Source organism: Macaca thibetana, chromosome X, assembly GCF_024542745.1.
Source record: "Macaca thibetana thibetana isolate TM-01 chromosome X, ASM2454274v1, whole genome shotgun sequence".
NCBI classification, from domain to species: domain Eukaryota; kingdom Metazoa; phylum Chordata; class Mammalia; order Primates; family Cercopithecidae; genus Macaca; species Macaca thibetana.
Window position 1 is genome coordinate 21,150,172 of NC_065598.1, and position 27,992 is coordinate 21,178,163.

Here is a 27,992-nt window from a genome sequence, read left to right on the forward strand (position 1 = left end):
TAGAAATTGAGACTCAGAATAATTATTCAGCTCACCCAAAACTCAAAGCTCTTTGACTCTAAGACCCATATTCTTACTTCAATTTTATTATACTTCCTCCCAAAACTCAAAAATTGTGTAACTATCCAATAAAAGAGGAAGAATCCTAACAAGCATGTAAGTAAATCTCAGGATTCAATGAAAGATTAAGTGGGGCCAAGGGTAAGAGAAGAAGAAAGGAAGTGAGAATTTATGTAGCTGGGCTAGCGAGCCAGCTGAACTGAAATTAGAAATAGGGTTGAAACTTAACTTTACTGCCACTTCCTCACTCTGCTTCTTTCACTCAGATAAGTAAGATGTGTAAAACACCTATCATAATGTCGGGCACACATTAGGAGCTCAATAACAATTAACTTTCCTACCTCCTTTCTTCTCTTTTACCTGCTACAGCAGTTGGACCAATTCGAATCCTCTTTCTTGGCATACTGCTGCTAGAGCCAACAAATTGATTTTGGAATGTAACAGAGACAGGATAGTATGTTGAATTTCATGAAAGTAGCCTTTTTTAATAATATGATCAGTTGCCAGGTTTTTTTTGTGTTCAAGTAGAGGCATATTTGGGCAAAACCGATGCATTTCACTAAATGTAGCCTACTCTGCTCTCTTTTTCTTGATGTTACCTGTATTGTGATCTGTACAATGCATTTAATCTCTTATTAGACAATATACAGAGGTGGTGAAATGGAAATTCTCTTAATTGAAACAAGTATAAATTATTTATAGTCTGCAATTATCCCTTCTCTCCCTACATTCATTACCATAGGGTTTGGTTATGATATAATAGTTACATTAAAGTATGGCCTAATAAATTTGAAATACATAATTAATATTAATTATCTAATCCATTAATTGACTAGAATAGTGAGATTGCCAGTATTGTTCCATACCAATTTAGACTCATTAATGAAAGGAACAATGTTAAATCTTATAATTTTGGATGATACTAACCCAGTTAGTATTTTTCTGTAATTCTAAAATTTCCTATGACTATAGGTAGTAATGTAAAATATAAAATGTGATATTTTTCTTTACTTGAGATAAATACAAAAATTATTTTAAATATTTCCCTAAGAGTCTGAGAAAGTTGAATAAATCAGATGAATTCAAATACTATTTTTTTACATTGCTAGTATGGTATATCTTCAAGATGTCTAATTAGATGTCTATGTTTCTAGTTTGCTCCTTTTTTAAAAGTATTTTCTTATTTGAAATGAAACGAAGTTTTATGTCCTTTTTCATGTTGCTATATTCTTTATTATAAGTGGCTTTTAAGTTTTTCAAACCAACATACTTCTATGGCTGAGAAACTGTGGCTGCCAGATAGGAAGAAGAAAAAATCATGAACATCCAAGCAAAGCAGACTGAGTCTTATTACATGTCTTCCCCACCATTGAAGATCCAACTCCTCAAAGGCTGCTGGAATCTCCCAAGATTTTTTCCACTTCATCTGCCACTACATCCCTCTCTCTGGGAGATACCTCGGCATAGTTTGATGCAGCAACTCTGCCCTCATGATGCACTTTTAACACATTTTTTTTTAGCTGATGAGACTACTTATAGTTATTAAAAATATTGGGGAATATTTATAATCTGTTCAATTTCATGTTAATACTCTTTTTGGTGTGCAAGGGTTCTAAAGATTCTATCCGTACTAAAAACAGTCTCTTAGTAATATCACTTGAAAAGAGTGGCATATATGATGTTTGAATCTATTAATAACATTTGGAAAGTTTTCCTTTTATTTTGTATAAATATTAAAACTTATTCACTGTTATTTTGAAAGGTATTCTGGAACCTGACGACTACATTATGGCAAGAAATGGTTCAATAGATGAGGCTATAAAGGATACTGGAATGGAAAATAACCAGGTTGGGATAGTCAAGAAGAAGATAGACTGCAGCAAATAGGATATTCTACATTGATTAGTGAGAGATGGAAGATAAGTACTATAAGCTAGTGGTTTTTGCTACCTCCAAAATGACAAACATAGTTGAGCAAGGCTAGGGATGGCAGAAAGTGTGGGAGGAGGGAACAGATTGAAGGACTATCTCAAAACTTCATCTAACTTCATTTATGTGTCTCCCTTACTCTCACTCTTGTCTCTCATTTTGGACTCTGTCCTCACTCTCTTGTTCCTTCAGCCCCAGAACAACAGGAGAATATTGTTCAAAGGAGAAGCCAACATAATCAGAATGAATGGAGAGTGTGGTAACCCCTTAATGTTCATCTCTCCTTTTCCCTCCATCTCAGTTTACCTCCTTCCCTGGACTTCAGCAGAAATGAATGAGTCATTGAGTGGAATCAATACTATGATGATGTCTTAACAGCAGATGTACTTACTTTCTCTTTTTAATTTGCTACATTGTTGTCTTTATTTTTTTTATTTTCTTCTAATTCCATTTTCTTTTCTTTATCATTCTCATCTCTTCTCACTGGACTATTTCTCCTCCACTCTTCATCTCATTAAGTTTTATTTATTCTTGCATATTCTGTTCTGCTTTCTCAGAGTAGAAAGTATTTATCATATAATTCCATACACCTAAGATATTGAAAACTGAGACCACAAGGGGCAGTATTTCTGGTGTACCCCACATCTTATTCCTGTAAACACACATGTTTATGGACTACAGAGATTAATTATGTTAGCATGGTGTTTAACATATTGCCTAATAAATAATGGGTTCTTATAATAGCCTAAAATAACTGTGTTAGAATTCTATGAAATCGGTATTCTAAAATAGAACAAGTGAATCATTCTCTTTTGGAAGGGGGAAAAATTATGAAGAGACATTTACCAGAAATTAAGGAAACAATACATCAGTGATTTCAGTTACTCATAATAATATTTTCTTTCAGATTCTACCATATATAGTAGATAGTTTATGAGAGCTTCATAGATTGTTTTTCTTTTATTTCACATTGAACATTATGGATTTGATGAGAATGTGTGGAAACTGGTTTTGAAGTGATACATGTTGATATAAACTGTATTTTTATTTTGTACAGAGAAATCAATTTATTACTTTATCATCCAATATATTTCATGTTTCTGTCATCAAACTAAAATTTATTATCTTAAGTCCTTATATAAAGGAGATAAATTGTATGATATCTCAATAATAGTTACTTCCTGTTAACCAATTTATTTTCTCTGCAGATCTGTGCATCCTGATTTGTTTCTTTCTTATTTGTGCAGTTCTTACTAGCTTTATCAGGAAGAGTAGTTGCTTTTTTAAAATGGTTACTGTTTCATTTTTATGATTAAACTTTATCTTTCAGTTTCAACGTGTGGTTACTGTGATCTAGTTATTTTACATGGAATTTTTAGTTTCCTTATAACTTTATTTTATGTGTTTAAAATGTATCTATTGGCTGAAGTTCTCACCTACTCTGGCTTATTAACTTATTAAGTGTATGGCTCATTTGCAAATCAGTATCATCCTCAGTCCCCCCCCCCCACGTGGTTTTTTTTTGTTTTTGTTTTTGTTTTTGTTTTTTGGTAATCTCTCAAAAAAGCAAGAGTCTGCCAGTCACAATTGCCCAATCCACTTCCTTTTCATAGTAGGAGTAGGCAATCAGTAGATAACATTTAACTGCTCAATAAAAAAATCATCACATGAAAGGGAAACACTATAGAAACCATATAATTGGAAATTCAATAGATAATGGCATTAATCTTAAGTTCTTTTTAGTTTATTTAGCCCTAGGACTCAAGCATAGGTTTCATCCACTAAATTAATATTCTGATTGGCATGGTAGCTCAAATTGTAGGTAATATAGCCACTTTTACATTTCCTCTCACACTGTCCCTTCTGCATCTTATTATCCTAATAGTGGACAATAAAGGATTTTTAAAAGTTGGAAAAATGGTATTCGAAGTTCATTGTGATCTCATTTGGAGCTGACATTGAGTTCTCTTTTTTGTCTGAGTTGCTGGAATTTTGGTAAAGTGATTTCTAAAGGTAACTTCTACAGTGAAAATACTTAGGGCCATTACAGAAGTTTTTTTTTTTTTTTTTTTTTTTACTAAAATTTCTATTAATAAAGATTTAGAATGCTTTTAGCTATATATATATATATGTACACATATATGTGCTTTAGTTTTGTGTTTTGATAAATATATACATATATTGCAGTATTTGCTAAATTTTCAAATAAGCATATTTTTGTTACATGTCTGCTAGTAAATGACATTGTTAAAATCATTTATAGCAAAGTTGTACATTTTTAAACATATTACTTTTTAAATACTAGGGTTTGAGTTGCTTTTTAATTTTGTCATTTAGGTTCCTGAATTAAATTTAAGCATGAATTTTTTATAAGTATAGATTTTCCCCAAAATTCTTATAAATGGGAGCTTTAACATTTTAGATAAGGATGCTTCATTTTACTCTTTGGCTTTGGTGACTGGGAGTCTTTTCTTTTTATTTCAAAATACATATTTTTCCAGCATCTTTGTAAGAAGAACAGAAATGAAATATAGGAAGGAATGGCTGAAATTTAATAACTTAATAACCCATGCAAATATCTTGATTAAAAAATTAGTTAAAGGCCTGTATGGTGGCTGAGGGCGGTGGCTCATGCCTGTAATTCCAGCACTTTGGGAGGCCAGGGTGGAGGGGGATTGCTTGAGGCTAGAAGTTCAAGACCAGCCTGGGCAACATAGCGAGACCACGTCTAATTTTAAAAATTAGCCAGGTGTCGCAGCATGTGTTTGTAGTTCAAACTAGTCAGGAGGCTGAGGCAGGAAGATCACTTGAGCCCAGAAGTTTCAAGGTTGCAGAGGGCTATGATAGTTCCACTGCACTCCAGCCTGGACAACAGAGTGAGACCCTGTCTCAAAAAGAGAAGAACCTGTATTATTGTGGTTATTTTAAAATATGTTACTGCTCTTTTGGGGACTGAGGTTCTACAGTATGATCAGAGGTTTACATTACAGCTCTACCTTTCACTACAATGTGATTGTCTTCCTCCTTTTCTCTCTTTAGCAAAAGCTTTCAGACCCATTCAGTTTTATGTTTTGATGAAGTAAAAGGACATTATGAATGATGCTGAAATAAAAGCAAAATTGGCTTTTAGTTTTCTGTAGCGTATATGAATGAAAACCATGAAGTCTCCAAAATAAACCTTTAACTTTGAAAGACCACAACATTACCAAATGCCATATTGGAAGGGGAGAAGGGAAAGTGAGCTGTATGTTCAAAGTGCTGAACTATACCCACAGCTTTGGAATCAGCTTGTCACCAAAGGTCAAGACACCAACTATGCAAAGTCCGCAGTTAATATAAGTGATAGGTTACAGGAGATAGTGCAAGTAACAGGGTATGAAAAGTCACCACCTTTGGTAAAACTATGTGGGTGATTCATAAAACTTACATGAAAAATTATTATCACTATTTTCTTTCTCCCATGAACTTAATTATGAGTCAATCAAGAAATTCTGATTTAGCTCTCAGAACTTCTTGAATGTGGGGGAAAAAGATTCCAGGGGAGAAAAAAGTGCTAGCTTCTTGTAGTGTGTGAGTTGGCTCTCTGTCTTGGACTCCCTGTCCATCTTTAGCTGTGAGAAATTATGTTCTCTGTTAATGCTTTCTTTTTAAATACTATATAGTTATACACACATTATATATGCACACATATTCATAACTGTGAAATTCACATGAAAATATTAAGTATTAAAAAGATATATGTAAATTCAGATTGTGAGCAGCTCAACATGGTCTAAGTTTTACGTTGAAATTAAGTCACGTTAAAAAACCAAATGCCTTGACATACTCTTATTTCAGTGGATAAGTGCCATATAAAGATCAGGAGGATGTGAGATGAAGAATGGGTCAATGAATAAAGACATTAAATTGTGGGCATTTTTTCTCTAATGAAAATAAAATCTTTCCCATATTTCTTCTTTTCAAATATTTGTTCCTTTTATCTTTTCCCAAGACTGTCTTTGAATCATGTTTATAAAAATATCAACACTAAAGTTTTATTTAAAATAGGTAAACCTTGGGGCATTTCTGAGTACTCTGAGTTACCTATTTAAGTTACTCTAAGCTAGGGTTAAAAATCACTTATTTGCATAGTTCCTTAACCACTGCATACACATTAGCTTATATTCCTTTGTACCTGAACCATGACTAATTCTTTATTTCTGTTCAGTGAATGAATGACTGTGAAAGAACAAAATTAAGATATCTTCAAATGTAGTAGACTTTAATATTGTAAGACTTTTTAATTAATATTTTGTGGGAAAAAATTAGGTGAAGGTGGATTTTGTAGATTGGTACTCATTATTTAATAGTTTTAGGATCTTTGAAAGGCATTGTATATCAAAATTCATTATTTCTGAAGTGTTTATAACAGTATGCTATTTCCTTCACATAGATTGTTTTCCCAAAGAAAAAGGTAGTCATTGGTATAAAATGTTTAATTTATTAGATACTTCAGTATCTTTTTAGTAACACAAAGAAACAGAACATGATAATAAATATGTCAGCACCAAAAAAATAGGCAAAGACAGAGAGTGTCATTAGCGGCAGCATGATGGCTTGTGTATTGAATTAAGTCTCTTCAGTGCTCTTAAAAAGAGCAGGAGGATATTTGGGTGTAGCATGACTCATCAGACCTTCATACAGGCATACTTCTAGTCTCTAAAATTTCGTTTGGGAAAAGGTATCATTTATACATTACAACCTGTGAGTAACAGTGTGTGTAAACACAGGAGTGTGTGTAAATGTTGATAATGAATCTGTTTCTTTGTCTTGTGTAGGGTAATAACTTTGAAAATATTTTAAGAAATGTTCTATCTTCCTGCTTGTGGGTATAAAGATGCTCTCTTGCAACTCCAAATATAGCCCTGAAAAAGGTAAAGAAGGTCTGGGTTGATAGGCTTAAATTCTTACCTTTATGTTTATTTGTAACTGGCTACTTGGGACCATAGAGTAGAAATTATCTTTTCATATGTTAGTCAAATAATTCACCAGCTGTTATTTGGAAAGCAGACCAGGGCAAGTTCTAAAAGGGTCAGAGACAACTTCTTCCCTCTGTGTACCGAGGGGAAAAGAAGCCTATCATCTCTTCAGCACCAACCCCAAAGCCTCTTGTGCACCTAATCCAGGCAACCAATTTTCCAGGACCTACCCACTTATGTTGTCCTTCACAAAGGAACACCTGCTGTCTGCTTCAGCCTGATCAAAACAATTACAAGCCCCATCCACAAGAAAGCAGAACCTCTGGCTTTTAGCACTTGGGATTCCTTAATGACCTTCTTGGGAAATTTTAATCCTGTTTGTGTTGTGTATAAAATACATTTTAATGTACATGTTGGGGATTATATATAAATTAGTAAGCTATATGACTTGCCGTTGCTTGTAGACACTGACTTCTGCTACCTTGGATAATGAGGAAGATAATAGTAGTTCAGTGTATGTGAAAAACATTATAGCTAATAATAAGACATTTTGTGTAAAAATGCATATGGTGGTTTTATAAAGATTCATTTTAGCCCATGAAATTAATGTGAATGAATTAATCTATGAAAATATTGAAAAAGCACTACAAAATATTTTTCTGAAAAAACACCTTCATAACAGTGTTTATATGATGTGTATGATAAAGTAAAATTTTTCTAGGGCAAATAGGATCTATACCCACTGTTCCTTTCCTTGTCTTAATCACATCGCTATGACTTTAGGTCTGGAGTATTAAAGATAGAAATATTTTTTCAAAGGTTCGTTTATAAGGAGAAAGTTTACTTGAAAATTTGGGGTACGGAATGTTGCAGCTTTAGTATCAAGTGTTTTACTTTTTTGGATGAGAGGTCATTTAATCTTTTATGTGACAAATTTTAAGTATATTACATTTAAAGAATATTTTAATACTACATCTTGGTTTTATGTACAAAACTAAACCCTCCTTTCGAGTTTCAAGGCCCTTTATTGTTTCTGAAACATTTACATCATCATGTCACCATATCAGCTCACTAGTCAAGTTATGCAGTATGCTGTGAGATTCACATGAGGAAAATATGATGTCACCTTTAAAAAGAGGCTTTATAATGGGTACTGCATGTAAGATGAATCTTTATGGATAGGTAAGATTTTATAAGTGAGAGAAAAATTACAAGCAGAGGGAAGAGTGCTTTTGCAAAGATACAGCGAAAGAGAAAAGCACAGTGTTTGAAGGAAACGTATATTCATTACTCAACTAACTCATTTAATTATCAACTTTCTAAAAGCCTCTTATACTCATCTGAACTCTGTGTGTTTCTCCTGCCTCATTACTCCTTCCCTTGTTCTGTCATCTATGTGTACTGAACTACTGAAAGTTGCTCAAACCAGTGATACTTTGCCTCAGAGCCTTGTTTACCCCCTCAACCTCCACATCTTCACCTGTCCAAGTCCCAAAGAATTTGGCTTAAACTCACTGGAAACCTTCATTAGACCCTCAAGGATGGGTTAGGTGCCCCTGTTCGGGGCTCCTATTGCACCCTGTATTCACCCTATTGAGGTACTTACTGCATTGTAACTGTTTATTGCTCCTTAACGAGGCACAGGCTGTGCTGCATTCACCGTTGTATTCATACTATGTGGAAGACACACAATAAATACTTATGAGTTATATCTAGTCTCAGAAACATGTGAAACACCTAAACTGATCTAGACATGGGCAAGTCACTGCCTTCAAGGAGCTCATAATCTATTACAGAGGTTCTCAAATTGTGGTTCTTTAGGCCAGTAATATCAGCCTCACTTGGAAACTTGTATTAGGAAATAAAGGGTGGGTGGAGGAATTCTCAGGCCTGACTCCAGAACTACTGGATCAAAAACCCTGGGGGTTAAAACTCAGCATTCTTTTAACAAGGCTTCAAGGAATCTAACACATGCTAAAGTTTGAGAACCACATTGAAGAAAAATAATCTGAAAAAGCTATAATCAACCATACTGACAAAGGACCTGTTTGAGTATTGGTTATTTGTTCCTTAGTTGGGCCTTTGGAGAGCTATTAAAGGTTTTGAAACAGAAAACTTTTACACTGTAGCAGTATTTTGGAGTTGCAAAAGACTAGAAGCAGAAAGACAGGTTAAGATTCTGGTTTCAGTCTAGCAGTAGGTATTCAAGCCAGAACTATGGCAGTGAGAACAGGCATTAGTTGCTAGGATCTATTTGTTAGGACACAAAATAGATTAAAAAGAGGAGAGAAGTCACAGGTGACTCCAAACTCCCAACTTTAGAGTACGACAGGGAGTTTTTTGGTTTGTTTGGGTTTTTTTGTTTGTTTGTTTGTTTTTCTGGTGAATGAAAGTAAAGAGATAATGAGTTTCATTTTTAAAGTCTTGTATTCATGTGAGCTACCAGTGGATATTCAAGGGAAAATACTGTGCTTTAGAATTGAAAAGACATTAATGTAAGTTCTGGCTTCACCGCTTACTATTTTTGTAATCTTGGCCAAGAAAACAATCTCTTCTTGCTTCAGTTTCTACACACATAAATTGGGTTTAATAGTTTACCTCATTAGGCTTTTGTAAGAATGAAAATATAAAGAAAAAGAATGTAACATAGATATGAAGAATCTGGCACAGTGAATTGTTGATGCTTGCGATTATTCAGTAGCTATTAACGTGGACAAGCTAAACAGTTGGAAATAACTCTAGAGTTATTGATAGGAAGCAGGAATGGTAGAAAGATTTGGGAATCATGCAGGAAGTTGTTGGTGAAAGCTTTTGACAGAGATTATTGTAAGAAGACAGCATGAAGTATTAGAAAGGTGTGTAACACTTAGCCTAGAGGAAACAGGTACACTTATTGGTAGGGAAGAGGAAGAAAAGATGGAGGACAGGTAGGCAGAGATGTAACAGAACCATGTTATTTTACTCAAACTAATCTTTATCATCTATTTTCATGTTCCTACCCACTCTGTGTTTTAAAGTTGGAATGTATTGTGACTGAAAGTTACCTAATTATTTGACCTATGCAAGAATATTGAAACATCTCTTGATATTGATCTGTTTCACAAGTCAGCCAAATTCTTTTTTGGATATCTTTGACTATTAGAATATTTTTCATCTCTGGATGTGGTGGTTCATGCCTATAATCCCAGCACTTTGGGAGGCCAAGATGGGGAAATTTCTTGAACCCAGGAGTTAGAGCCCAGCCCTGGCAACATAGTGAGACCCTCATCTCTACAAAAAAATAAAAATTAGGCAGTCATGGTAGTGTACACCTGTAGTTCCAGCTACTCTGGAGGCTGAGCTGGGAAGATTGCTTGAGCCTGGGAGGTCAAGGCTGCATTGAGCCATGGTGGTGCCACTGCACTCCAGCCTGGGCAAAGGAGTAAAACCCTGTCTCAAAAAAAAAAAAAAAATTCTTTAAATTTTGCACCTTATTTAATTCCTTCCAATATTAGCAGCTTACACTTTTATATTAGTTATTATTATATTAGTAACCACTAGGACCTCTTCTTCCTTCTTTCAAAACTCTCTCTACCTGCTAGTATATACTTTGATTACAGCCAGTGGAAAGAGTACTTTACAGCCATTCTATGTATTACTGTTAAATCTTTACATGGTTTCTAATTTAAGTTTCACACACTGAATATTTTTAAACCACAACCAGAAACTTAAATGAAAAAATGGAAAACTAACCTAGAAAAATGATTAACGGCCAAGCACAGTGGCTCAACGCCTATAATCCCAGCACTTTGGGAGGCCAAGGTTGGCAGATCACCTGAGGTCGGGAGTTTGAGACCAGCCTGACCAACATGGAGAAAACCTGTGTCTACTAAAAATACAAAATTAGTCAGGTGTGGTAGTGCATGCCTGTAATCCCAGCTACTTGGGAGGCTGAGACAGGAGAATCACTTTGAACCCGGGAGGCGGAGGTTACAGTGAGCCAAGATCGCACCATTGCACTCTAGCCCAGGCAACAAGAGTGAAACTCTGTCTCAAAAAAAAACCAGAAAGAAAAAAAGAAAAGAAAAATGATTAACACGTATTTATATATTTTATATGGCTAAAGGTATGTTAGAATATCCCAGAGACTGGAATTATTTGTACTGGAGCTCTAGCACCATGTCATATTTGACTTCTAGTAGAACATGACCAAAACCAATAAATGGGGGGAAAGTGTTAAGAGTTATATTTGGTAAAGAAGATAGAAATGATTCAAATTTAAGGAGTTTGAGAGAGGACTAAGGAAAAAAAGGACTATTCAAATGAGAAAGGCGCAGCTCTGGTTGCTGTTTATGTGTATACAAGTACTAGGATGGGACTGATATAGCTAAAACCTACGTATGTTATTAAGAAAAATGTTACACATAGGCTGTAAATTACTCAGTAGGCTTCATTCCTATTTAATAATTTCTAAGTGAAACTGATTTAATACTGAAGTGGAGTATCTACTGAGATCATTCACTGAATCAAAAATAGTGGATAGCATAGTTCTTGGCTTACTGAGTACACCTGAATAATAAATTTATATTTATAAATGCATAGAGCAGATTTTACTTCTCCGTCACCACCTTTTTGTGTTTTAAATAGTAGTGTTGCCTTTCTGGTTCTGCAGTTTTGGTAGAAATTTTCCATCCATATCAAACAGTCCTGATTAGGTAATTCATAAAATTTATTATTTTCTAATTGGAATGTTGCTATTCATAGACTAGGTTCATGTATTTTGTTGGTTTTGTTTGTTTACAAGAGTAACTCACACTTATTGCCAAAAGTTTAGGAAATAAAAGTATAAAGAAGAAAGTATATATTGCAAGTCCTTACTCCCTTTAATTGAACCACCATTAATGGTGTTTTCTATATTTATGTACATTCTTTAACAAAAGTGGAATTAAATTATGTTTGCTATTTTGGAACTTACTTTTTTTTACACAATTTTTATATCCCTTACTCATGGATACATTTACATAATGTACAATTTTTGGTTGATTTAAACAGTACCGTGACACATATGTTGCACATTTATTTTTGTGCTTTTATCCAATCATTTCCTTAAGGTAGTGGAAGTAGAATTTGGGAGCCAAAGATATGTAATATACAGTCTTGATGTATATTTCTTTGCTTTTGTTTTAAACATTGTTAATGTCATGTAAATAATAAAAGGCTGATTTAAAAATAGTAAAATTAGATACCCAAATTTTCTGCCATTAAATAACTTTCAGCTGTAAAATTAAAATCCACCCAAATGAATTTTCTTATCAGAAACCAATTCTACTTTCTGATAGAAAAGCAATTCTAAGCTGGGCACGGTGGCTTATGCCTGTAATCCCAGCACTTTGGGAGGCCACGGTGGGTGGATCACGAGGTCAGGAGATCGAGACCATCCTGGCTAACACGGTGAAATCCCGTCTCTACTAGAAATACTGAAAATACAAAAATACAAAAATTAGCCGGGCGTGATGGCAGGCGCCTGTAGTCCCAACTACTTGGGAGGCTGAGGCAGGAGAATGGCGTGAACCCGGGAGGCGGAGCTTGCAGTGAGCAAAGATCGTGCCACTGCACTCCAGCCTGGGCGACAGAGCGAGACTCTGTCAAAAAAAAAAGCAATTCTGTTTTTTGGAATTGTTTTCTTGAAAAGAGCACATAGAAAGTGTGAAAGAATAGGATGAATCAAATTGCACTAAAAATTTCATAGGAAAATACCATCTAGCCTTTAAAATCTTCAAATTTTGTAATAAGTAAAATGAAAAGAAATTGGTGAGTAGAAATCAATGTGTAAATCGAGAATAGATGTGCTGGAAAAAAGATTATGGCCATCACATTGACCACTTTAGTATAGTTAGCAATTGAGTGAATAATTAAATAATAAAATGTGGTTATCATTAATAAGTTGTTCCCAAACTCTTTGTATAAGTAGTATGTTTTCTCCCCCCAAACTTGTAATTCAAAATGTGCATTCATATTTTTTTTGGCAAGCAAAATGAACCCTTGGATTTGAACTCCCTTTGCTTTAACTCTTGGCTGTACAGATACTACACAGCTATCAGAGGAATCAGAATCAATGTAATATACCTTTGGGCACATAATAGTCCCCACTTACATGTAAGGGGAGGCATTTGACCAGTTCCATTACTGTAGTTGATCCACATTAATGTGATTTAAAAAAACAAAACAAAACAAAAAAAACTGGCAGTCTTATTCAGGTTATCCAAGTATAATGATCATTTTGATTCATATCTGAGACCCCCTGAGATTTTAAGCATTATAACATCTCACTTCTTGTTTGTTCTAACTTCACCAACACTTAATTCAGCTATAGTTGATGTTGCAATTTAGATGAATGCTTGTTAAATATACAAAAGTCCCCATTCCATAATAGCCGCATTCCAGATTACCTCTTCTTCATAGTCTGGTCTATGCTGCTTTTGGTGGAAGTGCTCATTCTCTCCGGCTTGACAAATATCTCCCAGTCAAAAACATGATTATTATTAAAGACAGAAGGCACTAATTATCTTTAACTTGGATGCCTAGGAAGAAACTGTATCACTGTTCAGACCATTTGCTAAATCCTACGTGCAATTCAGGATAAATTTTGACCTAGTGTGTTTATATAACACATCCTGGAAAAGTATAATCCATTAGGGTTTGGGATAAAAGGTTCTTCTCTCTTTTAAATGTGAAATTTTTTTTTTTAAAAAAACAACTTGGAATAATAGACATTTTAATGTGTTTCTTTAAAGCATAGTTTCTAGGATTTCAGTTACTTGATACTGCATCACTAGTCCGTTTTCAAAGCAAAGTAACAAAAATTATTCTATGTTCAGAATTTTAAAAGGATGAAGAGTGAAGTAATTTTAACGGGATGCAGTTGAGCCCGATTTCAAGACATTTATCAAGTACTTTGATTTTAATTACACAATATGTTTTTAGGTGATATTCAAATAGGATGACTTCATTAAATTTAGCACATTATATTTTAAGTTTATAGGGTTGTTTGGAACACATTTCCAATAGCTGCTTCATTGGAGTAGTGTTACCTTGTTATTTTTGTTCTGTCTTTATAGCATGGTAAAAGGCTTATTGTATTGCTGCTCTTGTCCATGCATAAGAATGTTGCCTTGGTATGTCAGTACCAGCTATTGGTAGTAAAATATCAGTCTAATTTAGAGACACTGGTACCACTTATCTCTAAAAGATGGTGATGAGTAAGCTTGTGGTGTAGTTTGTAAGCTGAGGACATTGCCAAATCCTTGTTTTCAGGCATATAGATTTTTAACTATACTGGTGAACAGAGCTTGGATCTAGACCTAGCAGCTGAGCCGCATTAATGGTGACATAATTTCATTACATTCTGAAGTACTCCATTGGTAGGATACCATTTTAGTCTTTGCTTTGACATGGTAAATGTCCATTATGTTGTCTCATAATGATATGGACTAATGCAATAACATGGTTAATCAATTCAAAGATAAAATTTCTTGAGTATGTATCTCCTGAAAATTGATAGGATGGTACACCAATTATGTGACTTTTTTTTTTTTTTTACTAATCTTATTAAAGGGGGAGAACATTAAATCTTTGAATACTGTACCTCAATTTTATTGTAATGATTTTGCTGGTTACCAGGTGGGGTGGCAGTTGAAAAATTTGGTGAATGCACTACGAGAGGACCCGAGTGGTGTTATCTTAACTTTGAAAAAGCGACCTCAGAGCATGCTTACCTCAGCACCAGCTTTACTGAAAAATATGAGATGGAAGCCCCTTGCTCTGCAGGTAATGAAGCTTAATCATAAGTCATACACCATCATTTTAGCCATAGATTATCTCAGTAATGCTTCTTTATTGTGCCTCATCTCAGCAGCATATGGATTAATCTTGTATGCTTTTGAAAAGTTGTTTGTGAAATGATCTCTTCACAGCTATTCTAATAGGCTTAATTGTGATGAAATCCGAGAGTATCTAAAACCCAAATGAAAAACAACTCTGCCTTAATTTGTAAACATTTAAAGCATAATTCCGAAAGGTCACAATTTATTTCATTCCAAAATATGAATAGAATGAAAATAAGATGGTTCATTTTTATGATATGATCTTCTATTTTTTGTTATACCCACATACTCTTTTAGAAGAAGCTAAGTGATAGTTTATAGAATTCTTTTAAATCAGTTCATTAAATAGTAATAGTAATTTATAAACAGTAGGAAAATGAAATTTTATATTAGTAATTAAAATGCACCTAGTACACACTGGGTGCAGTGACTCACACCTGTAATTCCAGCACTTTAGGAGGCTGAGGCAGGTGGATCACTTGAGGCCAGGAGTTCAAGACCAGCCTGGGCAACATAGCATAACCCCATCTGTACAAAAAATTAAAAACTTAGCCAGGCATGGTGGTATGCGCCTGTAGTCCCAGCTACTTGGGAGGCTGAGGCAGGAGGATCATGTGAGCCCAGGAGTATGAGGTTGCAGTGAACTATGATCATGCTACTGCACTCCAGCCTGGGCAACAGAGACTCCATCTCTTAAAAAGAAATGTGCCTTGTACATTCCTCCTGACTGATCGTTTTTCTCTTTCCACCTTGTAAGGTGGCAAAAATAAGGAAATTGTTGCACTAGAATTTTTGCATTTTTCTTCAGCATGAAACATCACTCTTCAGCATGAAATGTTGCTCTTAACGTTGATAACATATTTATTAAGCATTATCTTCAAAGTTATAAAAATACGATTCTGATTGATGAAAGGCAAGGATGTAATGAATTTTCTTCTACTCCAGTCAGGATATAATTTTTAAACTTAAGTAATTTTTGTCCTTCACAAAATGTGCATTTTTAAAATGAGACTATTACCTTTTCTTAGAAGTTAATTAAAAAAAAATTAGATTGCCCATTGAACTGGAACATGGCCCATTATTCATATTAAAAAGGAAAGCAGTATATGAAATGCATTATTGTCACTGCTATGTAAATTGTTATTAAGCTCTATATTAGTACCTTTTATTATTCATAGATTTTTTTCCTAAGAATCAAAATTCTCCGTTATACATGAATGGCTTTATAGATTATAATGATTTCTCATTGTTTGAAACTTTACTACTTATTGGCCGTTGGCATTATACTTAAGTAATATAAAAATGCATATATGTGTCAACATTAAGGCCTTTAACATTTTAATGTGAATCTGTTTTTCAAGTTAATATATGTAAAACTGAATTAACATTTCCAAATCCATTTGACTTGCATATATGTTTATTTTAAAAGATACTTGATGATCATTACAGTTCAGAGGTCGGTGTTTGCCTCATTATCGAAGTCATAGATGAGTAGATCAGACTTTCCCATTACATCATTTTTTTTCTCACTGCGTTATAATTTGCTTTGTTCCCCCTGGAGTTTCCTATTGCCATGTCTTCCCCAAAGATCCTTCTTCAAAGTGTAAGGGTGTGGAAACCCTGAAAAAGAGGCCTGTACTTTCAGTCATTAGGTTATCTTCTCTATATATATGAGGTGAAATTTAATACCTCTTCTTTAGTCCCTCATATTTCACATTAAACACCGAAAATACCCTAGTTTCTTGTTGATCCATGCACTCTGAAGGATTATCTCTAGCACATGCGTTTGTAATCTATTCCCCTGTTATATTCTTTTCCACATGCACAAACTGAAGTGGAGAGTTAAGGTAATGGCAGTACCCAGTTAAGAATCGTTTTTATATAAAATGCTAAAATAACTGAAAGACCAACTTTTTTTTTTTTTTTTTTTTTTTTTTTTTTTTTTTTTTTTTTTTGAGACGGAGTCTCACTCTGTCACCCAGGCTGGAGTGCAGTGGCCGGATCTCAGCTCACTGCAAGCTCCGCCTCCCGGGTTCACACCATTCTCCCGCCTCAGCCTCCCGAGTAGCTGGGACTACAGGCGCCCGCCACCTCGCCCGGCTAGTTTTTTTTGTATTTCTTAATAGAGACGGGGTTTCACCGTGTTAGCCAGGATGGTCTCGATCTCCTGACCTCGTGATCCGCCCGTCTCGGCCTCCCAAAGTGCTGGGATTACAGGCTTGAGCCACCGCGCCCGGCCAAGACCAACTTTTTTGTTACATATACATTTGGTATATGTATTCAAACCTAGAGAAAAAGGACTTGAATTTTAAAAATTACCTTCATATCATTCCTTACCCTGTAAGTGCCTTACTCTTAAGGCACTGTTTCTAGATCCATTCCAAATTCTGAGAAATGTGCCTCATCAGATCACTAATTATTTTTATTCGTCATTGCTTATTCAGCTATGCTGCATGTATTTGTAAATTTACTTTTTCACAGTGCTGAAATCTGAAAAGGAGGAAATCAGCATTATATAAGTGCTATATCTATTGACATTTTTGTAAATTTGTCATTTCAGCTGAATTTGGTTCACCTAAAATCTATTGGCCAAAGTCAGCCACCAATAGATAAATAATACTATTGGTTGGGGGAGGGGAGACTGCTTCTAACATTTTTGAAAATTACTTCAGTTGTTGCCTTTTTACAGAGCAGAGGAAAGAGTACTGGCATTAATTAAATATTTTCTAGTGGCTAAAACAAGGTCTTAGGAGTGAGGACAATGGATAAGTCCTCTAACATACCACACCACTACCGAATCTCCCTGAAGAAGACCTGAAATTGAACCATTACAGAATTCTTCATTGATCTTAAAGTTCTGGCTTATGCTAAAATGCAAAGACACCTGAAAACATAATGAAAACTATCTAGTCAAAATTTTTATAGATCATAGATTTTGATACAAAAGATAGACAAAATCTCAAGATACCAGGATCTGGAGGATGAAGGTACACTGTCTCCAGAGGGGGAAAAGTTAAAGAAATATTAAGATGAGAAGATCTCGAAGGCAGTTTTGCATAAAATCATTACTTTATCTCAGGTCACCTTTTCTTCCTAGTACCTAAGGAACTACCTCAGACGTGAAACGTAACTGCTAAACGTAGTAACAATCCTCTGCATAGACAAGAGTGCCATTTTTATTGTATTCTTCCTTTTGGTAGGTGCAGAAATACACTGGAGCCAAAATGCCCATCAGCTCATTCAAACATAAATCTTCAGCATTCAAACTTGAAAAAATGGAAATGAGGTTATTTCTTTTTTCACAGGGTGTACCAGTAGTCTACCAAGAATTATTTAAAATAGAGGATACAAAAGGAAAGAATCTGTGGCATTTATTTAACTCAATATGTCTATTTAATCTTTTTGAAAATACTATCCCAGGCTTAATTTACCTGATAGCATTTATAGATAAAATATAGGAAAGTTTGTAGTATGAAGGTAGGCACTAATACATGTATCTTTTTAATGAACAAGTTTATCCTAACATAAGGAATAATAATTTTTTAAACTTATAAGGAATTGTTTTTAGCTATACAAATAAAACAACCTTATCTATCCTAAGGTAGAAGATTGTCAAAGAATATCACATGTTTTAATTAAAGTAGTAGTTTTATTTCTAAAAATACTAAAAGCATAGTGACTTCCAATATTGATTAACTACGGTGATGAATTTTGATTTGGATTTTCTTTTGAAATTCATTGATGAAATTATAGCCAAATAAACAAAAGCATACAATTCAACTTCATACTCACAGAGCAATTTCATTAGTACATTTCATTAAATTGGCAACTCTTTTGATGAATTCCTGATTTCTCAAATATTTTGTGATAGAACGGAAGGACTTAAACATCCCTTAGTCAGATACTACAAGCAAATTTAATAATATCTGGAACCTTTAATTCTGTTGTCATTTTCACCCATTTGTAAAAAGCAGAGATGTCTCATCTGAGATAGAATCTGTTATTCTAAGAAAACAAACCAGGGATTCCTTGCTTTCTGGGAGCTGCTTTTCAAAACATCTTTTTAGTGGCACTCTACTAATTTTCTGCATTTTGGTAAGCATGGTGATTGCTTATCATCAATTTCTTCTAATTCAAAGAAAAAAAAAACCTCAGAGAACTGTGGATAAACCTCAAGGTATATGTTTAGATGTTTGTGGTTTTAAATTAATATGTGTAGGCCACGAGCATAGATGGGTGGTGTCCCTTTCTTCTTATGAGAGATATGTGGAAGAATTATCTGGACACTGCCAAGAATGTTTCTTGGAATCATCACTGGGAATCAATGATTTTTAAAACATTTAAAAACCCAGCTTTTTTTTTTTTTTTTTTGGTGAGAATGCATCTCAGAAATGATCACTAAGATCAGTGCTGGAATTCTCAACATAATGACATATATTGTTCAAGACATTTTTATATAAAATAACATCAAGCTGTAACATTATAATTATGTTCCTAAATTGTATTCTCATTTATAAATCTCTCAATTGATGCCATAGTTACTTGTACGATTTTGTGTTTTTCCATTTAAATTTTATTGTTTAGCATTACCTTGATGCCATTTTTACAGCACATTTAAATAACTTTGAGCAGAAAATAAATAGAAAAGAGTCATAACAGTCGATTTTGTCTATCAGCTGGTGTAACAACTGGAGAATGTTGATTGCATTCAATTTCAAATACATACAGATATGAATGATTAAAGTCATTCTGGAAAAATCAAAATACATAAGTAACAATAAAATTTAATATTCAAGTTGCAGGTCGATGTGACTGAAAAAAAAATTAGTGACAAAAAAATGTATATGTTTCTGAGAGTTTTGTTTTAAAGAGAGCAATAACTAGTATTAGGCATGGCCCTAGTGAAGAAAATAAAATTTTAACTAAAAATGTAATTGTGCTGACTGGGAGCCAGAAACAACTGTATGTTTTACATACTCAAATGAGTAAATAGCTGTAAGTAATTGTCAAATTTTAGCTCACTAGTGTTTAAGCAAATCAGTCAAAGGACCTAAGTCACATTTGTATTTTTGAGCCACATGCTTTCAAGATTTTAATAGTGGCTACAGATAATCACCTATAATGTAGAAATTGTCCATTCTTTCTTTAGTTAACATCCCAAAAATGATGTTTACTGTAATTTGAAAAAATGGAAGTCCAGTTTTAATGTTGCTGTTTAATTATGCCCATAAGGCTGGACAATGCAGGATTAAAGACACTAGTGTTAGCCTCAATACAATGTGCAATATTTCATGATTTGATGGAAAAAGCCATTTTATAATGTGACTCTTAAGTCTTTATTAGTTATATGCTGTATAAGTAATACATATTTTAGGCATATATATCTGTATTTTTAAATCTAGGTAGATATGGTTTCCTGATCAAATCTGTGGTCGGAAAAAACACTTGTTTTCTCTGTATTCTGACAGGAAAGGAAAAATTATATGCTTATAAAAGGAGACTCAAACCTTTTGTATTTATAAATTTGCATTCTAGAAAAAGCTGTGAAAGAACTGAGAGTGGGAGAATTTTGAATATATGTATTTCCCTTGCTTCAGTTCTTTTCAAATAATTGACTACTTATGAAAAGCTTGGCCAGAAAAAAGTATTCTCAATAATTTTCCAAATTAGATTTAACCTTCTTTACATGGTCAAGAAACTACAAAATTATATATGAATTCTTGCCGCTTAAAATTCAGGATACATTTTCTCTGAAGCGTTTGCTTAGATTATTAGAGAGTCAATATAAAATAATGTTCTTGTACTAGTGTTGGGAATTAAAAATGTGTTTGAACTGAGTAAGGACTTACGTGAATGTTCTGTGCTAGAATGATGGGGTATTGTGATCCATTTGAGTCTGTGTTTATTCCCAAGAGCGAATAAAATAAATGGCCAGGTTTTATACTTGATGTAATTCTTTGTATTTCAGTGGGTATTTCCCCACTGGAAGGCAAAGCAAGTTCTGTGTGATCTTGGCATTAGTGAATTTTAGAGCTAACTACATGAATGTGTAATGCACTGTTTTAATCTTTTAACGTTGGAGTTGTTTTTATGCCATTGGTTTCATTCAAGCTCTATCAAAGCTGGGTCACTTGATAGAAAGAGGGACAACTAAATTAAGATATGCTTGCCCAGAGATGTTAAAATGTAAAATGTTTTGAGGAAAACCTCAACGTCAAATGTAGTTTCTTAAGTATAGAAGTTCTTTTCTCATGGTCTTTAAGACTATAGAGATTTCACAGGTACACGAATACCTTCCATATGTGCTCAGTTACCTTAGAGATGTTAAAATTGGGGCACACAAAGAAAAGACCTCAGCAATCAGAGGCTTTAAAGTGAGACCTGAACCATCAGAGGATTTAAAGCTTTAGCTTACAAAATTTTATTTTACAGCAATCACAATCTTCCAATGATGTTTAAGCTGGATGAGTAGGATATTATTGCTGAAGTTATCACTAATAATTCAGAGGAAAGTTTGTGTCATACCCTATTTTAGGACACAATTTTGAAGTATTTATACATTCAAACTGACAGTATGAAAAATATAAGTTTTACCTAGAAGATTTCTAACAGTAGCAAATTGACAGTAGTACGTTATCCTTAATTGACCTAAGGTTATAAATATATGTTTGAAGAGATACATATGATCATTTTATTTAGGATTTGGACATTTTAAGAGATGCATGCCAGTGCCCCCAGAAATCTATCATAGACTTGTTTTACAAGAGTCACAACATACATGCAAATGTGTCTTCCCTGTTGGAGTCTCATTGAATATGTGGAAGGAGAGCTTCATCTCAAAAGGACCATTGAAATGAAAACTAAATGGTATGACAAAGTCCTTCCAGAAAATAAACCCCTTTGGATGGAATCAAAAATGGATCTATATCATACTTGATTACATACCACAGAAGATCAAGTTATGCTGAAGCTTCATGTTTACTTTAAATAACAAGATGTAATCCTAAAACAATCCCCTTGTATTGTATCCATTTTATCCATAGTGTTGATAGTTCTAATTTTCTTCCCATTCAAATTTTGTCAATACAGGAGAAAGTCAAAATGATAAAAGAATGTTACTCTTTAATTCTACTTTTTTTCTTAAATTGAAATTTATTTGTAGTGCAACAGTAACTACTTTTCATATACTGTATTCTAAACAAATGATTATAAGTAAATGTTGCCAGGATAGGAGAAGCTATCTTTTTGTATTACATCCTCCTCATTAGATTTTTTTTTTCAATCTAAGGAGTATGCCTGTGCTGAAAGAATTCTGTGTTTTGAGTTGAGGGAAGCTAAATTTGTTACTTTCTGTGCATTTTCACAAACTTAAGTGGCTATTGGTGGTAGGTGTATTTTTAATGCCTCTTGTTACAACTAGGAATTTCTCACTGATAATTTTAGCTAATTACATCATTTATTCTGTACTTGATTTGGTCAAATTTTACTTGTCTTTCTAATGTTCTTTAATGCCTTTTTCATTCATTTAGTCATTTGAGTTTTTGCTCTTTCAATTTTTGTCCAAAGTTAGAAAATTTTTAAAGAGATTATAATTTTAAATTATCACAAAGACCCCTTTGGGTTAAGTAGTTATTTTTATTTTCCCATGAAGGTTGTACTTTACTAAACTTTATTTTTCCATCGCTTAATGTCTAGTTTTTTAAATATGAATCTCAAAACGAATGTTTATTATTTAGCTTGGATTAGCTTGTTAAAAAGAGCACAATTAGTAGAGAGAAATATACTGAATATATTGAATATTTACAATGAACTTTACTTGGCACAAGGCATACTGATGAGCCAGATAGTATTTCCATGATAAACCAGTTGAAATATTTTCTGTGACTTACCAGTCAATAAAATAACAAGCCAGGTGAGTTAAGCAACAGGATTGACTAATTTCTTTTTTCTCTGAAGTAATATTTTTTTCAACCAGTTCAATTAATTGAACCAGCATGGCATAATCAAACCTGTTATGTATTTAAGCATATTTAAGAATCTTTTCCCTCTATGTATGTGCTAATTTGGCTAATAACATTAACTGATGACATTGATAGGGACTGTTTGCTAAAAATAGAAACCTAGAGAAATAGCAGTTTGAAGGAAATTGAGGGCTAATAATTACATTTCTTGGAAGGGAAAAGACATAGGTACCCTAGGTAGACAATGCTGGTAATAATTCAGGCAGAATAAAATATTCCCCTGGTCATTACCTCACACTTCAGGTGTATCTATTTTAAAATGTGCTTGTAACCATTAACTGCTACTATTTCCTTCCTTCCTTTTTGTTTGGGGAGAAGAAGGGTAGGTACTAACCAGGAAAAATTATCTTTAGTTCTGTAGATGGTAAAAGTAAAGAAGAAAAGTCCTCAAAATAGAATAGTGACTCCACGAGAGAGGGAAGACAATACAAATTTAAGTTTGATTATGTTTACATGTTTATGTTTTTAGAACTTGATTTTAAGTTCATTTACAGTGTTAGGATATTTAAAAGTAAGAAAGCTATTAGAGCATTTTAAAAGTATACTGAATATTAGTTTTTCTCTCACGGTGTATCTGTTTAAAAGAATTGGAAAATAATATTCTGTTAAATGAATGTTTTCTTTGCTACATTTCTATTATGGTAAAATTTTGGTCAGATTTATTGTTTAGCATCATCTGTATTTAAAACCAAGATGTCCTGACAGAGAGGAAAACAGTTATAAACAGAGTCACATCACAGTGATTGTATGTATGTATTGTTGAATCTGCCATTCAAGGATTTGTTGTAGAGGCATGAAATGCATCCTTAGAAATAAAATAATTATTTATTTCCTTGGGATTTATGGTATTCATCAGTACAGGTGACTCCTATGATTACCTATATAATCTCAGGATTTTCCATTGCCTCAAGTTTTGTTTCTAAAAGACAGGAATAGTTGAACTGGACCCTATGCCAAAATTAGCATAGTAAAACATAATCTTTACTGTGTAATTTTATAATATCTTACAATTCTTCAATTAACGTGTAAAACTTCTGACCTTTTTTAAAATATCATATAAGGTGGAATATTGTAAACTCCCAAATTACATTATCATTCCTTTTCCCTTTCTCTCTCTCTTTCTTTAATTTCTACTTCACTACATTAAAATTTAACTGTCATTTTGGTAGGATGTGTGATTTCAAGCTATTAAGGTGAGCTGTGTAACAGGGAAGGTCAAAATCATGAACTGAGTCCTAAATTTTGTAGCCTACCCCAGTGACTTACATTGTACTTTCCATTGTATTTATGCTTGGCTTTTTAAACAAATTTTGTTTATCTGTACAAAAGTATTGTCACAATATAAAATAGTTGTAATATGCCACTTTTTGAGTGTCTAGCAATGCATATTAAAACAATAGAACTGTGAGTCTATATAAATATGCTAAGAGAGTTTTCATACTGGCTAAAATGGCAACATCTTGTCATGTGAAGATACAGTTCATTTGTGATCATTATTTTTGTGTTTGTGATTACATTAAAATTTTATTTTTAATATGTTAATTGTATACATAGCTTATCATTAAGATCTGTAAGATAAACATAAAACTTGTGAATTTTAGTTTCACTTCAGGATAATTTCACAAACCACTAGATTATTTTCAAATGCTGTGAAGCTTGGAATTGGGAGTGCTCTTAAGTTAATGCATCCTCATGTACTGCTTAATTCCGTATGTATATTATCTTAACTTCTTAACTTTAAGAAAATAACCTCCTATTTAATACTTAAATACAGGCCTGAAAATGAGATCTATATATGCAACTAAAGATTATTTTAAATGATAGATAAATGTGTGTGCCTATGAATGGTGAAATGATTGTGTTACATAATTACCATACTTTTGATGATATACCATAAACTGGCTTTGAGAAGACAGCTATGCTTATTTTGACAGAAAAAAAGTACATTTTTCTAGCAAATACTCTCGTATTGGCCTTTCATACTCCCACTTTTGTAACCTTTTCTGAGCATCTGTAACATTTTACTAACCTAGAAATATGGTTTATCTTTTTTGGGAGAAGATCTGAAATAGCTTTCTCATACATCAATCAGGATGTGAGTGAGCTAATTCTTTTCAGAGTTACTCATCATTATTGTTCTTTTAAAGGTGGAATTCTGACAAAGTTAATTTAATTTAAATAAGTTTCTAACTGTGAGATAAGTCTTCCCATTTTGAAACACTGCATGGTATTTTTGCTTTAGAAATAGTATTTCAGTGGTTATACCATAGATTAAGGTGAGTTGGGAGTGACGTGGAAACCTTTACCATACTATTTGTTTTTGGAGATTGAAAGGAATATCCATGTACTAAATAACATGTTTCTTGATTTCAGCCAAGTTCAAAAACTTTGCAGAAATAGATAATTTTAAAATGATAACTATGTGTCATTGTTGTTGTTGTTGTTTTGTGTGTTGTTTGTGTGCGTATGTATTTTCTTTTTCATTTTAACTAGCCTCTTATACCTAGAAGTCCCACAAGCAGCGTTGCCACGCCTTCCAGCACCATCAGTACACCCACCAAAAGAGACAGTTCTGCCCTCCAGGATCTCTACATTCCCCCTCCTCCTGCAGAACCATATATTCCCAGGTATAAAACTATCACGTTGTCCTAGGCAGCTTCTAGCTAAAGGTAAACTTAACAGCATATAAACTGCAAAGTCAATTCTCAAGGAACACCTTGAATATTTTCTCACAGTTAGGAATTCTGAACACATTCTGCAAAATCATTCCCATTATAGAGAATGCATGTTGGTTAATAGTAATAATGACTAATTTGTATATAAATACTTGCTGTGCATTAAGTATTTTATACTATCTCATAATAGGAAAGAAGAAGAAAGTAATATTAAATAACAATTAGGATTTTTTTAATAAGTAAAGAATAAGTGAGGTTCTTTGGCTAAAAAGCCCCAGAAATTTTCTGGTTACTTTGAAGCATTTCATACATTTAAAAAAAAAAAAAAAAAAAACATGCTATAGATGACTTTTATGCTTTCTTAAATGTAAGTAATGAGGAAGATATTATTTGATAATGATTATGAGGGAGATTGTCTTTTTTCCCCTAATAATCCTGTATCTGAAATTTTTATTTCATTAATTCATTAATGTTTCTTTCAGGAAGTAGAGTTTACAAGGGAATGAATTACTCTTAAAGTCTATTTTCTAGATTTCTTGAGGCTGTATCTCTATTTCATTTATTGATTCTTATCTGAAATTCCTTGCAGATGTAGAAGAATACAGCTTTATGTCACAATGCATTCTTCCTAAAAGCATTCTAATATCCAGCCTTGTGAAATACAAAAATTGTGGAAAAGGACTAGCACTAAATGGGGATCATTAATACCAATCACAAAACACTTGATTCAATTTTTAAGTTAGTTCTGCATTCAAAAACAATAATTTAAGGTCTCTTGTTTTCAAGCCATAATTAGTATTAAATTTCTTTCATATATAAAAGAACTGAATTCCCTGTGTTTAATTTCCATTATTCTTTAGTACACTTAGTGTTTCAGAAATCTATATTCTATTAGACATGATGGTTTACTGACATTATATGATCTAAATGCTGCATGGCAATATGGTTTATCTGCAAATACCATGTTGTCATCTAGTAATATAACTATAGTCAGTTTTATGTATATTTTAGTTCTTTGAGAATTAAATATAGCCATTGGAACATGACTTATAAGATATAGTTTACTAAGCTGACATTTCATAAATCTAATATATAATTTACAATCTTTTGTTCAATTTACAAGCAAATATACAAATCCATCCAGTATCCTAGTAAAATGCAAGTTGCATTTTAATTCTATTAAGACAGTGTCAGATTTTCCACATACTCTTGCATGAGGAGCAGTGAAAGTATGTGTGTTCCAAACAGGAAGTGACTTTTTATGATTTGTTTACATTTTAATTGGAAAGATTTTTATTTCAGTGCAAATAATTATTTAAAAGGCCTTATTCTTCAGAGGTCTACATATACAGATAAACATCAAAAGATTATTTTTATCAAATCTCTGTAGTTTTAAAATGTTCTTTCCTCTTCAGTGGTGAGGAGCTTGTTACAAAGAAAGTGTCTCCTCTACAGAAAATATTTAAAATACATTTAAGAGGACAAAAGAGTAAAATGATCCAGTTCTGTCTTCTGAGTGTGATGGACATATTATAAAGGCTCTATATTGAAGCCAATAAAAAGCTTGAAAATGCTCTTTTAAAATATTAGAGAATGTGAAATTGAAATATCAACATAGTGACCCTTGTTTTGTCAGTATTGCTTGAAAGCTCCATACTTTTCCGTAAAATTCATAGTGTTTACTGTATTGCCATAAGTGATTCTTAGTTGGTCAGTGTATAATTTAACAGAATATTCTAAATACATTTTGAGTCAAATTGTTACTTAACCAGTCATAAAATCTTTCAATATAGGAGTCAGAACAATCCATGCATCAAAGCCCCTTTGAACCACAGCCTTATATAAGTGTCTGCATTTTCTGGCTTGATGTTAAGTTGACAGTCAAAACTTTTTGCATTTGTGATTATTTTTATAGATACAGCCTTGGCAATTTTTTCCCCATTTTCTCATTTTGAAGATGAATGTTGCGAACCTAGTTTAATTCTTCTGAACATTTTCCCCCATATTAAAAAACTGTTTATAAAGGATAGGCATTTTGGTGGTATGTGAACATATATGTTTGATTTGGATTGCAAATAATAAAACCTCTCTCATCTCAAAAAGAAAACAGACTTGAAAAATGATAGGACTAGTTTTCAAGTTAGACAGAATATTTTTCATGTGGTTATAATTTTTTGAACACATTTATTCCAGAAAAAAAGTTATTGCAAAAGTGCCTTTCTCTCTAAAAGATAAAACACTCGTTTGTGAAATGAGTGAAATTTGGCTGGCATTTTATTATATGTCTTATGACTACACACAGTTTCATTATCATTATATATAGTACATTTCTATACTTAACCAAATTTCTTTTTCTATGATGAAAATGAAGAATTTATAGGTCTTTGAGCAACTATGACATTTAAGCACTAATTTCTCTTATTAACTCTACTGTGTGCCATTAAATATAAAGTTAGTTCAGCAAATCAATGCTCTTTTAATTCTTCC

General features: G+C 33.2%; 2 protein-coding genes across 9 annotated transcripts in view; both read left to right on the forward strand.

Annotated features, from left to right (window-relative positions):
• SMS (spermine synthase) overlaps positions 1 to 27,992 on the forward strand; it is an 863,947-nt gene that overhangs the window by 357,656 nt on the left and 478,299 nt on the right. The gene's annotated exons all lie outside the window — the stretch shown is intronic.
• Positions 1 to 27,992, forward strand: part of CNKSR2 (connector enhancer of kinase suppressor of Ras 2) — a 287,770-nt gene that overhangs the window by 136,428 nt on the left and 123,350 nt on the right. For 4 of the 8 annotated variants that reach the window (XM_050775072.1, XM_050775073.1, XM_050775076.1 and 1 more), the window contains exons 9-10: positions 14,607 to 14,753; positions 25,324 to 25,457. In XM_050775072.1, coding sequence (XP_050631029.1) covers positions 14,607 to 14,753; positions 25,324 to 25,457 — 281 coding nt within the window. The remainder of the gene's footprint in view (positions 1 to 14,606; positions 14,754 to 25,323; positions 25,458 to 27,992) is intronic. The other 4 variants (XM_050775074.1, XM_050775075.1, XM_050775078.1 and 1 more) reach the window with 1 other exon arrangement.